The 11,798-nt window shown below is 35.8% G+C and overlaps 1 protein-coding gene across 1 annotated transcript in view; it reads right to left on the bottom strand.

Annotated features, from left to right (window-relative positions):
• Positions 1-1,510: 1,510 nt before the first annotated feature.
• Positions 1,511-11,798, bottom strand: part of DNAI3 (dynein axonemal intermediate chain 3) — a 28,982-nt gene continuing 18,694 nt past the window's right edge. Inside the window, exons 14-23 of the mRNA XM_085303504.1 lie at positions 10,180-10,253; positions 8,369-8,516; positions 7,529-7,616; positions 6,464-6,588; positions 5,621-5,684; positions 5,051-5,181; positions 4,188-4,392; positions 3,550-3,641; positions 2,359-2,481; positions 1,511-1,776 (exon numbers count right to left, since the gene is read on the bottom strand). Coding sequence (XP_085159630.1) covers positions 1,630-1,776; positions 2,359-2,481; positions 3,550-3,641; positions 4,188-4,392; positions 5,051-5,181; positions 5,621-5,684; positions 6,464-6,588; positions 7,529-7,616; positions 8,369-8,516; positions 10,180-10,253 — 1,197 coding nt within the window. The 3' untranslated portion in view covers positions 1,511-1,629. The remainder of the gene's footprint in view (positions 1,777-2,358; positions 2,482-3,549; positions 3,642-4,187; positions 4,393-5,050; positions 5,182-5,620; positions 5,685-6,463; positions 6,589-7,528; positions 7,617-8,368; positions 8,517-10,179; positions 10,254-11,798) is intronic.

Raw genomic sequence — 11,798 nt, 5'->3', positions numbered from 1 at the left:
ACCTTAAATCTGACCAGTGTAGCCAACATGRTATATGTATGTGATAGCAGGAGCCTGGCCTTAGGAAACTGAAAGGATATATTGGTAACAGCACCTAAAAACCTATTTGCAATGTGTGTTGGACACAGGAGGCCTTACCAATCCTGGAACTTGGCTATTGCTTGCCAGCAAAGTTCCTCCTGCAAATCCCCATGTGTCAGTTGTCTTTTGTGCTTTAGTTTCTCCTGTGACCATATGGACATTTGTTTGACAGGAGTCCGTGACCCTCAAGCAGTTTAATGAGTCACGGAAAGAGTGAATTCATCCGTATGGAGTTTAATCTGTTCTCCTCCGATACATTTAATTTCCACTTGGCAGGCTCTGCTCAGTTACATGATGTCTGACCTGACTATTGAAACCTAGCAACAGGCAGGGCACTGTATTTGGAAAGAGTCATCTCTGTGGGCAAAGGATGAACATTAATATTAATGAGCTGTTATTCATTTACACTGGTAAATATTAAAAGCTATTTAACACAGTTGAGCATCTCTCAAGAATAATTCTTTTGACAGAAAGGCAAGTAATCAACAGCCACAGTATGCATAGTAAAAGCTGTTTTTTTAAACAACATTAATGTCTTTAAGAGAACAATATATTTTATGGGTTTGGCTTTCTGCTTGTTAAACATTTGCCAGGCTTAAGTAACAATCATTTTCTGATCTTGTGATGGCAAATACAACTGGTTCAGCCTCCMAAATTTGGAATGCTTAAAAAGTGTGTTGAGATCTGTGCTTTCCACTCAGCAACATCTGAAATTTGTTTAATAATGTACATAATCTTTCCCTAAATTTTCARTGTATGGATTCAGCAAAGGCAAGAGGTTCACCCTTCACTTCAAGTGTACTAAATAATAAATAAAACACTTCAAGCAATAGTTTGTGAATATTTGAGCTTTAACAGCTCRTTGATTTAGAAGAGTAATTTAGGATCTGGTTTTGATGTCTTAAATCCTTTAGATGAGACTGGAGCCTTTATGGCAGGAAGCTATAGGGGTAGCTCTGAGCTAGGTACCTACCCACAACTTCTCCCCTGTGCAGCAGCAGCTCAGGCACCCCAGTGCTGTGAGTCTCCTGTGGGAGTTYGCACTCTGCAGCACGTTCTGTCACCACATCTCCAGACTGGACACCACAAAAACTACTGCTTGTCCCTGTTTTTTTTCAGGAGAAGTGACCGCTTTCGGGATGATGAAGGAGACACTTGCTGCAGCTAAGTAGCAAATTGGGCCGGTCTCTGTGAATATGACTACTGGAATAGAGTGCATTTCTCTCTGAAAATGCAGGTTGCAGGGGTGAACATGTATAAGCGGTGAAAATCTTAAACTCAACATGTCAGACAGGCTGCAGTGTTCACCCYTGGTGTTCACCCCCAATCTGCAGTTTAAGATTTTCACCGCTTATACAGTCCTGGGCAGATACAGAGCAGCAGTTAATAGCCTATTTAAAAAACTTTAAAAGATACTTAATTTCTGAAACTAAAATGTTCTATTGAATCATATGTTGAACTACGTATATACAGATCTCATAAGAAAGCAAWATAAGAGGTCTGAAAAAAAGAACTGCCCACAGGTTTTAAGGTTGATAATGTTGTGCTCTATGCATCTGATGAGGAAAATACTTCTGATCCCTTTACTAGTCCTAGATCTGTTAGTACCTTCTTCTCTATTTCCAGAAACTCCATATAATCCATATTTTCTTGCTCTTCCATCTGTTCTCTGGATTTTTGTGGAGCAGTTGCTGTCTGAAGGAAAAATACGAATTAGCCAAAAATTCATTGTTAAGCTTTCCAACATGCATATGACTCYATTGCTTTTCAGTGGATAGTATCAATGCTATCAGAAATGACTGGAAACAGGTATCTTCTGRGGCTACATTAATTGAATTGCCATGTCCTTGGAAGCTGCTATTATTAAACAATTCATCAACAAATGGATAGGCAAAATCCTAATGTGAATAAAGAGTGAAAGGATGGAATCTCTCCTATGCTTCAGGAGCAATGTTTTATAAGTAGGTTACCAGAAAGTTAACTTTTGGAAAGAGCATTAAGTAAAAGGAAAAGCGAATTTGGAGTTGTTTAATGTCTATAGGCTCTAATGTTCTTGCAGGAGTTTTGTTTCACTAAGAGCTGAACTGGCATGAACCAGGACCATCTATTCTGTTCCTAAAAATGGTAAGTATGAAATAAGGCACTGCTAAGCTATTCTAAAGGTGCATATTCTGATTTTTTGAAAATAGCAAATGAAAGTCTGCATAGCAAAAATAGGTACATTTTAAAGATCCAAGTAAACAAAAAAAAGTTTATCTAACTCCAAATATAACATACTGTTTTCCTTCTCTGTGCCTCCAGCTCCATTTCTATTCTTTCTTTGGCTCGAAACTCTTGTCGTTGTTCATAATATTTTAGGTACTTGACTTCTCTTTCAAAGTAATGAAGTACACTGGCATGCTATTAATACAAAGACAAACAAGGCTTGTTACAAGTACAAAAACTCAGAATTTTTCCTGATGATCCTTATGGTATTAAATGTTCATCTCTCTTGGGAATATAGATCTTTCTACATATATTGCCAAATCATTCTCAACAAAATAATAAAAAGGTGTGGATGGAAACCAACTGATTTTTGGATACAAATATACAAGTGGTTAAATCATTTTTATTACATTGACTCTGAGTAGATCACCCCTCAGGAACCTGCACTGAAATAATTAAGCCAGTTTTAGGATAGTGATTTAAGCGAATCAGGTCAAAAACAGGCTAAATCCTTCCTGATCCATCTTCAGGCATGCAGAAAACAAGGAAAAAAAAAAACATGGTCCAGTATTAATTTGTGTATTTATCTGAGATTCTGCATATCACTTYCAGTTTATAATCTACTTACAGGAATAATTGGGAAAAATTTATAACTGGGATAGGATGGGAAGAAAATAYTAGGATGTAAAAAGAACAGAATAGGTATCAGAAAAGACTGCTAGAYTGGATGAGATGAAGACCCTAACTTGTCTTTGGGGAGAGGTGGTAGAGAATGACTAAAAGTGATGTGGAAATAGAGAAATGAAAAATGTTGTTTCCATTTTTTCACAGGTCCCTTCTCTACAAATAATCCTTATTCAAAGAGAATGAACAARTGGTAATGTTAGTAACAGTTTGCAGAATGTGCTTTAAATAAGTTAAGCCAGATCCTACAAATTGCACAAATTGCATTGTGCCAAATTTATAGCAAAAATCAAGGAAACTCTGGGTCATTTTATTCACATGTCAAAAATGTTGACCTCTTTACTGTGGATTTCATGCAGCTTGGTAGCAGCAGTGGAATTCTGTCACCCCAGTCTCCTTCAGGTGCCTCCTATCTGAGCTCTGCACAGAGCCAGCTTTGCCACAGGTGGTCTCTGGGAAACATGGCCCTGGTTCATGTTGATCTCAGATTAATCATCACCCATTTTTCAGGCACGCCTGTTTCTGTTTTGGARGTTATAGGATACAGAGTCATGGAGATAAGTAGAAACTGTTACAAACCTCATTGCTAGAAGGGTGACTTAATGTCCAAGAGATTTCTAAAATATGCAGTACTCCAGAATCATCAGAAACAGCTAAAAAATGCTGCTTTGCTGGAAGATATTTAAGAACAAAAAACATATAAACAATCTAAATTCCAACAGTAATACATTCCCCACCTAAACATGACATGTCTGCATTTTGATAATATATAAGAACTAATCGTCTTTTAATGCAGACAGTGTAAAGGGCTACAAAGGATTCACTTTTGTTGTGGTGGTCTTTTTTTGGTTCTGTTCACTGCAGCAAAAATAAAGCCTTATTTTCTTAACAAAGGAAATTCACTTTAACTAAAAACTAAACTTTTTACTTTTTCAAGCTCAAYTACTGTTTTTAAAAACAAAAATAAACATTTTGCCTTGCTTTTTCTCTTACTAATACATTCAGACTCTGATGTATGCATCTCAGTACACAGTGCAGTTACATTTGTGGAAGTAAAGTATTATGTATTTATTACAGCACTTAGGTATTTTATAAAATTTAGAGTGTTAATTAAGACTAAATTGTGCTTTGAAGGAATTGCATAGTATATTTTAAAAGAAATGGTATAGTATATTTTAAAAAGGTGGCATAGTAAAATGTGATCACCATCATCTTACCTGAGGCAATCCAGGGTCTGATGCAAGTGATCATTGAGATAGAGATGCTCTGGAATTGAGATGGCTCATGAGTTTTCTCCAGTAAGTCCCAAATATCTATATTTCCATCTTCTCTGCCAATGAAGAAAACTCCTGGTCTTGTTAAGGACCAGTGTCCCACAGTGTATCTTACTGCTGAGCAGCTTGACTGAAGGATTGGTCCAACCTAATTTTTTTGTTTAAAAAAAAAAAAAAAAAAAAGACACAAAAATCAGTGTGCGCTCCATTCACTACTACTAACCTCCTGACATTTGACGACATTCTCAATTTAAATGATCCTATTACAAAAATGATACTGGTCTCCAAATCAGTATCACCTTTTGCAGATTAAGAGGAGAAATGTGGGGGAGTAAAAAAAAAAAAAAGCTGGTATCTTACTCCCACTCTAAGATAATCTGTCTGTTTGCTGTTAAAATCTGTGGTCTTAAGATTCTGCTAGGTGCAGCTAACCTGGATTCTTACATGACAAAACTAAAAAATATCTTTTTATTTCTTCAGCTGATGAAAAGACAGCATCCTAAATGAACAGTTCTTCAGACCTAGTTAGCATACACTGCCTTTATTCTTCRGCTTCTCTGGCACCAGAAATAATTTGTGGAGAAGCCATGGATTTACAAGGTTGGTATTAGAGAAGGCCACTTCCTTCTTTCTGTAAAAGGCAAGTTTACGAAATGCTGTTTAAAAATAGTTCTTCTGATGCGAAAAAAGCTTTTCTTATCCAAGTTATTTCTAAATTTTTCAGGCTTTGGGATTTACCMACACTTCTGAAAATAAAGCCTCGGAGGCTCTTTTATCTCTACCAATTATGTTTTAAAGTAACTTACTGCAACACCTTCTTTCCAAATGGCAAAATTCCAGCCTCCAACACTTAGAACGATGTCTTTAAAAAATGGTGATTGCTGAACAGTATGTACGATTCCATCATGGACAGTGTGTTTCTGAGAAGGCTTCTGACCTAACAGAATGGAAAAGACAGTTGCTTGTAATTAGTGCTTTCAGTGATAGTCTTTGTGCTGGGAGTTATGCAGGGGGATAAAAGGGAGTGCAGGATCCAGCACAGGATTTGAGGATCCTAGCCTCAACATTTTGCTTGTAATATACAGGCTTTGGAAATGCCTCAGGTGTTGTACAGAATTTAGTTACTATGAAGTGTGACTAGTGTCAATAGGCACGTAGCGGTGCACCTGTGGTACTGGAGAGGGTTCTTTCTATTCTGTCATGGCAGTTAAACAGCAGGTTATTTTGAGGGCCTAATGCTGAATCCTGGTGTCATCACTGAAATAGAGTATTATAGCAGATGAGCAAGAGTATTAGAAAGGCAGAGGATCACTGTAAAGATTTTAAAGTTAGTAATATTTTAAGGTTTAAAAATATATTAGGAAACTTGAACTTACTAATTAGTCTTCCTGAGTCACTATCTCTTTCCATTTTCCAGTCAGAATAAATAACTTCTCCATCCTGTGACGCCAGAAAATTCAAATAAATGCTAGTGTGAGAGCTTGGTGACGTATCTCAAACTTGCTTTTTTTAAACTGTGACTTTACTTAATTATAAGCATTATTAAATATGCTCTGGGTAAATTAAAAGAAAAATTTGCAGCCAACATGACTGAAAAAGTAGTAAAAYTTTTGGTCATTTTTTCAGTTTTACATTGTCAAAACAGCTTTGCTTATTATGATATATTTAAGCAGAATTGGGTACTCTGTATTTACAGCACATACTTTGCCCTAGTATTTGCAGAAAAGGTGCCTGGAAACAAAAAGGTGGTTGAATGCAAAATGTTTCCATGTGAACTCAAAACTGGGAAAGATTTTTGAATTTTAGATCACATTTTTCATATATGCAGACAGAGGACTAGGTATAGGTAGGGCTTCCAAAACTAGAAACAAGTTACGAGGGAAATAGTAGTGAAATAACTTTTTCACCTGACATTTGAGGAAGCACAGAAAAAATACTACTAATCTTACAGGTTCTGGAAAGTACTGCTGGGTTTCCAATTCTGCTCTTGATACAAGCATTCAAGGTCTACCAAATATGAGGTTTTATTAGTGTTCTAAATAAGGAGTGAAATGCATTAAAACAGGAGTAAAAAAAAGGCATGTCCAGAGCATTTTTTTTGATTAACACCTGCAGAAAACATGCAAGTCCATACAGTTCTGAAAACTCTGCTATATAATTGTTTGGTCTTTCAAATATCTTTGATTAACATTTTGCAGTAATCTATTACTTTCACTTACTTCAGTTCCAACAAAAAAGTTGGTGGAGATATTCTCTAGCACTCTCAGAATTTTGCCTGAAGGAACACTTATCTCCATATATGGGCTTTCTTTGGAAAGTACTTCTAGTTTGTTCAGAGACTGCACTTTATTTTGGAAAAAGTATAGATACAGTTATTCATTATAAACTGAAAGTTACGTGATCAAACAATTATGTCTTAAAAAGTTCACAAATGAGAGGAATTTCAAGGAAATGAAGACAGACATGTATATACTGTGTGTGTGTGTATATATATATATGCACACACATTATATATATATATGTGTGTGTATATATGTATATATATGTAGGTAGGTAGGTATACAGTACTGCCTTCAATGGAGCTTTGGGAAAGAGATTTTACAAGTACAAAGAGCTAATGGCAAGTGCCAAGTAAAGCAGCACTCCTGCAGGTTACCTGTTTCCCCATGAAATCTCCCCGTTAACGGAACGGCAGCAATGACAGCTATATTAGAAATGCTAGAACAGATCAGTTCTCTCTGAGCTGCCAGAATGGCATTTGCTGGCATGATTTGCAACAACTCCCTCAGGCAGACAGACTCTTGTGCTATCTGTRTGTCAGCTTCCCAACTTTACAGAGGGATTAGCAATACGTCCATACCACTGAGGAACACAATGAGAACTGATCTATTATAAAGTGTGAAATACAAAATACCTCTATCCTGAGCATTACAGAAATACCTTCTATAAATACTGCTACTCTGGGAATCTTTTTCTGAAGAGATTATTTTATAGGGACTGAAAAGGAATTACTATTTCAGGAGTACAGACTAGGAGGCTTGCATGTACTATTAACTGAATCATAGCATGTTACTGTGCATACAGAACTGTTCAGTATATATATACACACACATATATATACATACACATACACACACAATACTTGGATAAATACCAGTACAAAATATTTTTCCCTAGAYTCTTTTAGCTATAGAATATTTTGTCATGTAGCTTTCATTTTGTATATGCCAAAATATGAGATTATTAAAAACATTCTTTCCCAATAAACTGTAATAAAATATTACCTGGTGTTTTGTAATGGTAATGCTGTTCCCTTAGACTAATTTTGATAGGACTGTAGTCCACAGTGGTATCGCTCTTGCACAGGTTTATCTGATCAGAACAAAAAGAGCACTTGATAACTCATTTTAACAGACCTCAAGGTACAAGACTAAATTTCTTCCTGCTGTAATTGAACAGCTGTGTTTGGTCTGCAGTGTATTCTTAATATTCCACAAATGGCTTTTGCAGCAGGCAGAGGAATGCAGATCTGCAGTATCTCTGTTTTTAACCTTTTCATTTTAGAATTTTCTCCTGTTKCTAACAGAAAACCAGTTCCAGTGAGTGGTCATGCTTTTTCAAATTCTGTATCAGCTGAAGCGATGCTGAGTAGAACAGATCAGCAGCACCCTCCTTTTTTTTTTTAAAAAAACCTAACAGATTATTTTTAGTATCTTTTTTTCCCCCACAAACAACCATGACCATTTTCATCAGACTTTGCTCTATTTTAGGTAATTACAGTTGACTGTGACCACACTTCACAGTTTTGAGACCCACTGGAATAGACATCACAGTGCTTGAAAAAGCTGACAGAAATACACACTATTATTGCAACTACTTTTGCACCTACTACAGTTTTTTAAGAGTGTTTATGTTAAAGGTCTTGTGAGTTAGCTTTGCAGAATATTTTTATTGAAGCTGCAGAGGAACTTTGAAGTTCCTAATCAGAAGAAATTCACAGGAACATAGATTTGGGGGGAAAAATAAAGGGTTGGGAAGCAAACAAATAAAAATAAAATACTATAGAGTTCTTGTCATACTTACAGTTTGGCTTGGTCCTTCTCTTCTATGTTCGTATACAGTACCTTTATGAGAGGTTTCCAGGTGAGATCTAGATGCTTAAAAGTGGCAGGAAAGTCAGGGAGCACATCAATAATTTTCTCCTCTTTAACCTTCTCAGACAAAGGTTGGACAGGAAGTTTGGTGCCTCGAACATCCCAGAATAATATTGAGCTGCGTAATACCAAAGTAATTGTATAATATCATTCCCTGTTTGTTTCAAGGCCAGGTGCAATTTTCAGCATGTTTTAAAATGTTTTTTTAACATTTGTCTTCAAATTTCATGTAGCAATAGAGAAAGACTTTGAAAAGCAAGGCAAACACCAAATACTAATTTTCTTCCTTTGTATATGATGGCTTGTATTCATTCATTTATCATTTCATTGTTTTTTAACTATACCAAAGCAGCTAAATAGCATTCGTTCAGCTTGCTTATGGAAAGTTGACAACTACCTAGATGAATTCCCTTGCCTGTGAACAGTACAATTACTTGGGTTCTCTGCAGTTGGTTATGGAGCTGTTATACAGCTGAAATCCACTCTCAGACCAGAGCCCAAGAGTGAGTGTTTTAAGACTCCACTGGGCCCAACTTACTGTAATATCAGCCACCGCCTGAGGCAGCCTGGAAATGTAGGAAATGCCATCTTAAACTATTTAATTCAATATCCTGTCTCTGACTGTGCCAAGTACCAGGAGCTCAAAGAAATGGACTGAAACTGGTAGCATGTAATCTAGCCAGCCAAATCGATCTCATACCTAATTTTTGTATGTGCTAATTTATTTGCTTATATTTAAAGCAAACAGTCCCACTTGCTTAAATTTGTAATCTTACTGGAGCTTCCAGCCTCCTAATTGTTCATGTTGCTCTGCTCTGGACATTCATTCACACAGCTGATCTAGACAATTATATATTTTCTTAATAGTTCATTGCTAACATTGCTTTTTCTTTTCTGTCAAGTGTTGCRCAGAGACCCATGCTCTTCATGAACCACATTACAGTGACTCCCCTGCCTTATTTGGAATTAATACTTTGGAGCCCTTCTGTGTGAGTAGTTTAACATAGTTTCTTCATTTCTTTCATTCCATTGCAAATTTATTGACAATTGTATTTGCAATCATTCTTTTAACTTATTGAATTGTTTGAAGTTTTCTGTTTCTAATTAAGAAAAACAACTTTGCATCATCAAATTTTGCCTTTCCTATTCTGACTCTCCTCTTGATGCAATTGGTAGATATAGCTATGATTCAGACCAGCCATGCAGCTCTGAAGCCATAAGCCTTTTGTCATCATCAAAACTGAATATTTATTTTTACTTTTTGAATTCTGACCTCTTACAAGTCTTTCACACAGGACATATTTGCTTGTTAGCTTCATAACTATTTAGTCTAGAAAAGAGAAGAATCATACAGAATAATGTCGCCAGCTAACKCTAATCTGAAAAAAGTTTACAGTATTTCTGTGGCCTTAGTCTTTAATAGCTTTTTGTGCAAGAGTCACATAATGAATATAAATGTGATGGTATGGCTGTCCAGGCCAGAATATGTGTGGTCAACATCCTTCCTAAGGTGCATCTAGAATATAAACTCAAACAAAATTGTTTGGCTAATGAACCGCTAATGTCATCACTGTAAGCAGCTTAAATGGCCAAGACCTTTGTGTGATTGTCTTCAGCATACATGATTTCTGCTGTTCAGGAATAGCTTGGCAGGAATCCAGAAATATGCTAGTTAAATCAGAATATGATAGAACAATAGGGGTACAGAAAGAATAAGTTGCATTTAAGAAGCTTTCCAAAGGAACTTGGAAGATGTCTTGTTGAATATGTAATGTATATACCAGTCAGGGGAGCAGGTTACAAGCTGCACACAAATTTCAGCTCTGTTTTCAAAAGTAGCACCCATTCTGTTGACCTAAAAGTAACAGTAATAATAATTAAAGGGGAAAATGAAAATGAGAGCTGAAAACTATCGTCAGYTAAGCAACTACTTCAACATACATAAAATAGACTTTTAGAAATTAAGYCACTGTTTCTGCTTGTGTAAAGTTTGAAAATCTGAATTTACCAAATAGTAGATCTAAAAACCTAGTCAAGGTATTTTAAAATGTACTTCAAGTGAATTGATTTCCACTGTGCCTGCTAAACTCCTAAAATTCTAGATCAAGTTAGCAGGATAAGTACTTACTGGCACTCCTGAAAATCAGGCCCTTACTAGGTTGCCAGATTTGTAACTTTTTTATCCTGCTTAAACTGCAAATCSTTGAGGAATTAATCTCAAGCAGCTAATAGTGAGAGTGATACACCTTTGCCAAGTTTACGCAGTAGATCAGCTCTCAGAATTTATCATTTGGAATTCTATTCTCTAGGCTCCACGGTGGTGTTGTAGTAGTACCTTCAAAAAATATTACTAACAATTTAGTCTGTGTACATAGGGTTCTCCAGGTTTTACAGTAACTATCATTCACTAAGCAGTCATTGTTTTAGACCAAATTTACTGTTTAATTTATTCAGGAAAATAAAAGGTACGTATATACCATGAATGTGGGAGAGAACAGCTAATGACGGGCTATGCCCTGATAAAACATAATCTCTATTTATGCAAAATATGTTTATTTTTKGTTAAAACTGTATTTATCAACCTTACAAAGTTTCAGCCACACTTTTTAGAGCAAATTCTACTCTAGTCTCACTGATGAGCACCCACCTGGAGTCAGTGTTATTCTCACAATCAGGCCAAGGTGGATTAGGATCCGCATATAATTTTGCTTACTTTTTAATGTTATGTAATAATAAACTACAACTATTGGGAACTGTGTCATAAAAACTGCACTGCTATGAAAAGGCCAACACATATCCCAAATGTGTTTATATAACAAAAAATATCTCCTAATACACATTGCTAAATATTGACAAAGTAATTCCTTTATCRGTGTTCTTTATCAAGTACAGTTTTTCTGTTTTTCTTTGGCAAAAAATRKTAATAATAATAAAAAAGCATTCTGCTGTCTAAGACTTTTCTTTATGTTTTACAACATCTGGTACCAATTAGTGTCCATGGCTACCACTGCAACATAATTTAATAATGAACAGTTTTATCAGCTTTCTTTTTGTCATACATATGCACCCTTTCCCTCACTTTTCTGGTGATGTTGCTAAGGACTGTAATATCCATGAAGTCTTAAAAATTTGGTTCCAAAGGCATAAGCTTTCTATAGGTGTCATTTTTTTTGAGCTTAATCTGCTTTTCCATTGTCATTATTTTACCTATAATTATCTTTGCATTTTAAATTGATTTGGGCAAATTGCAGCAGTTTGGTTGCAAATGAGCAAAATCTTGGACCCTTTAACTGTATAGACCCTACATATCATGAAGCTTTAAAAATATGACAAAATATAATTTGGGGGTTCATAACATGTAGGTGAATTAAGGTAATTACTATAACACCATTCTTATTTG

Source organism: Rhea americana, unplaced genomic scaffold (genome assembly GCF_003343005.1).
Source record: "Rhea americana isolate MKP2758 unplaced genomic scaffold, rheAme1 scaffold_2, whole genome shotgun sequence".
Taxonomy (NCBI): Eukaryota; Metazoa; Chordata; class Aves; order Rheiformes; family Rheidae; genus Rhea; species Rhea americana.
This window is presented reverse-complemented; position numbering and strand designations above follow the sequence as displayed.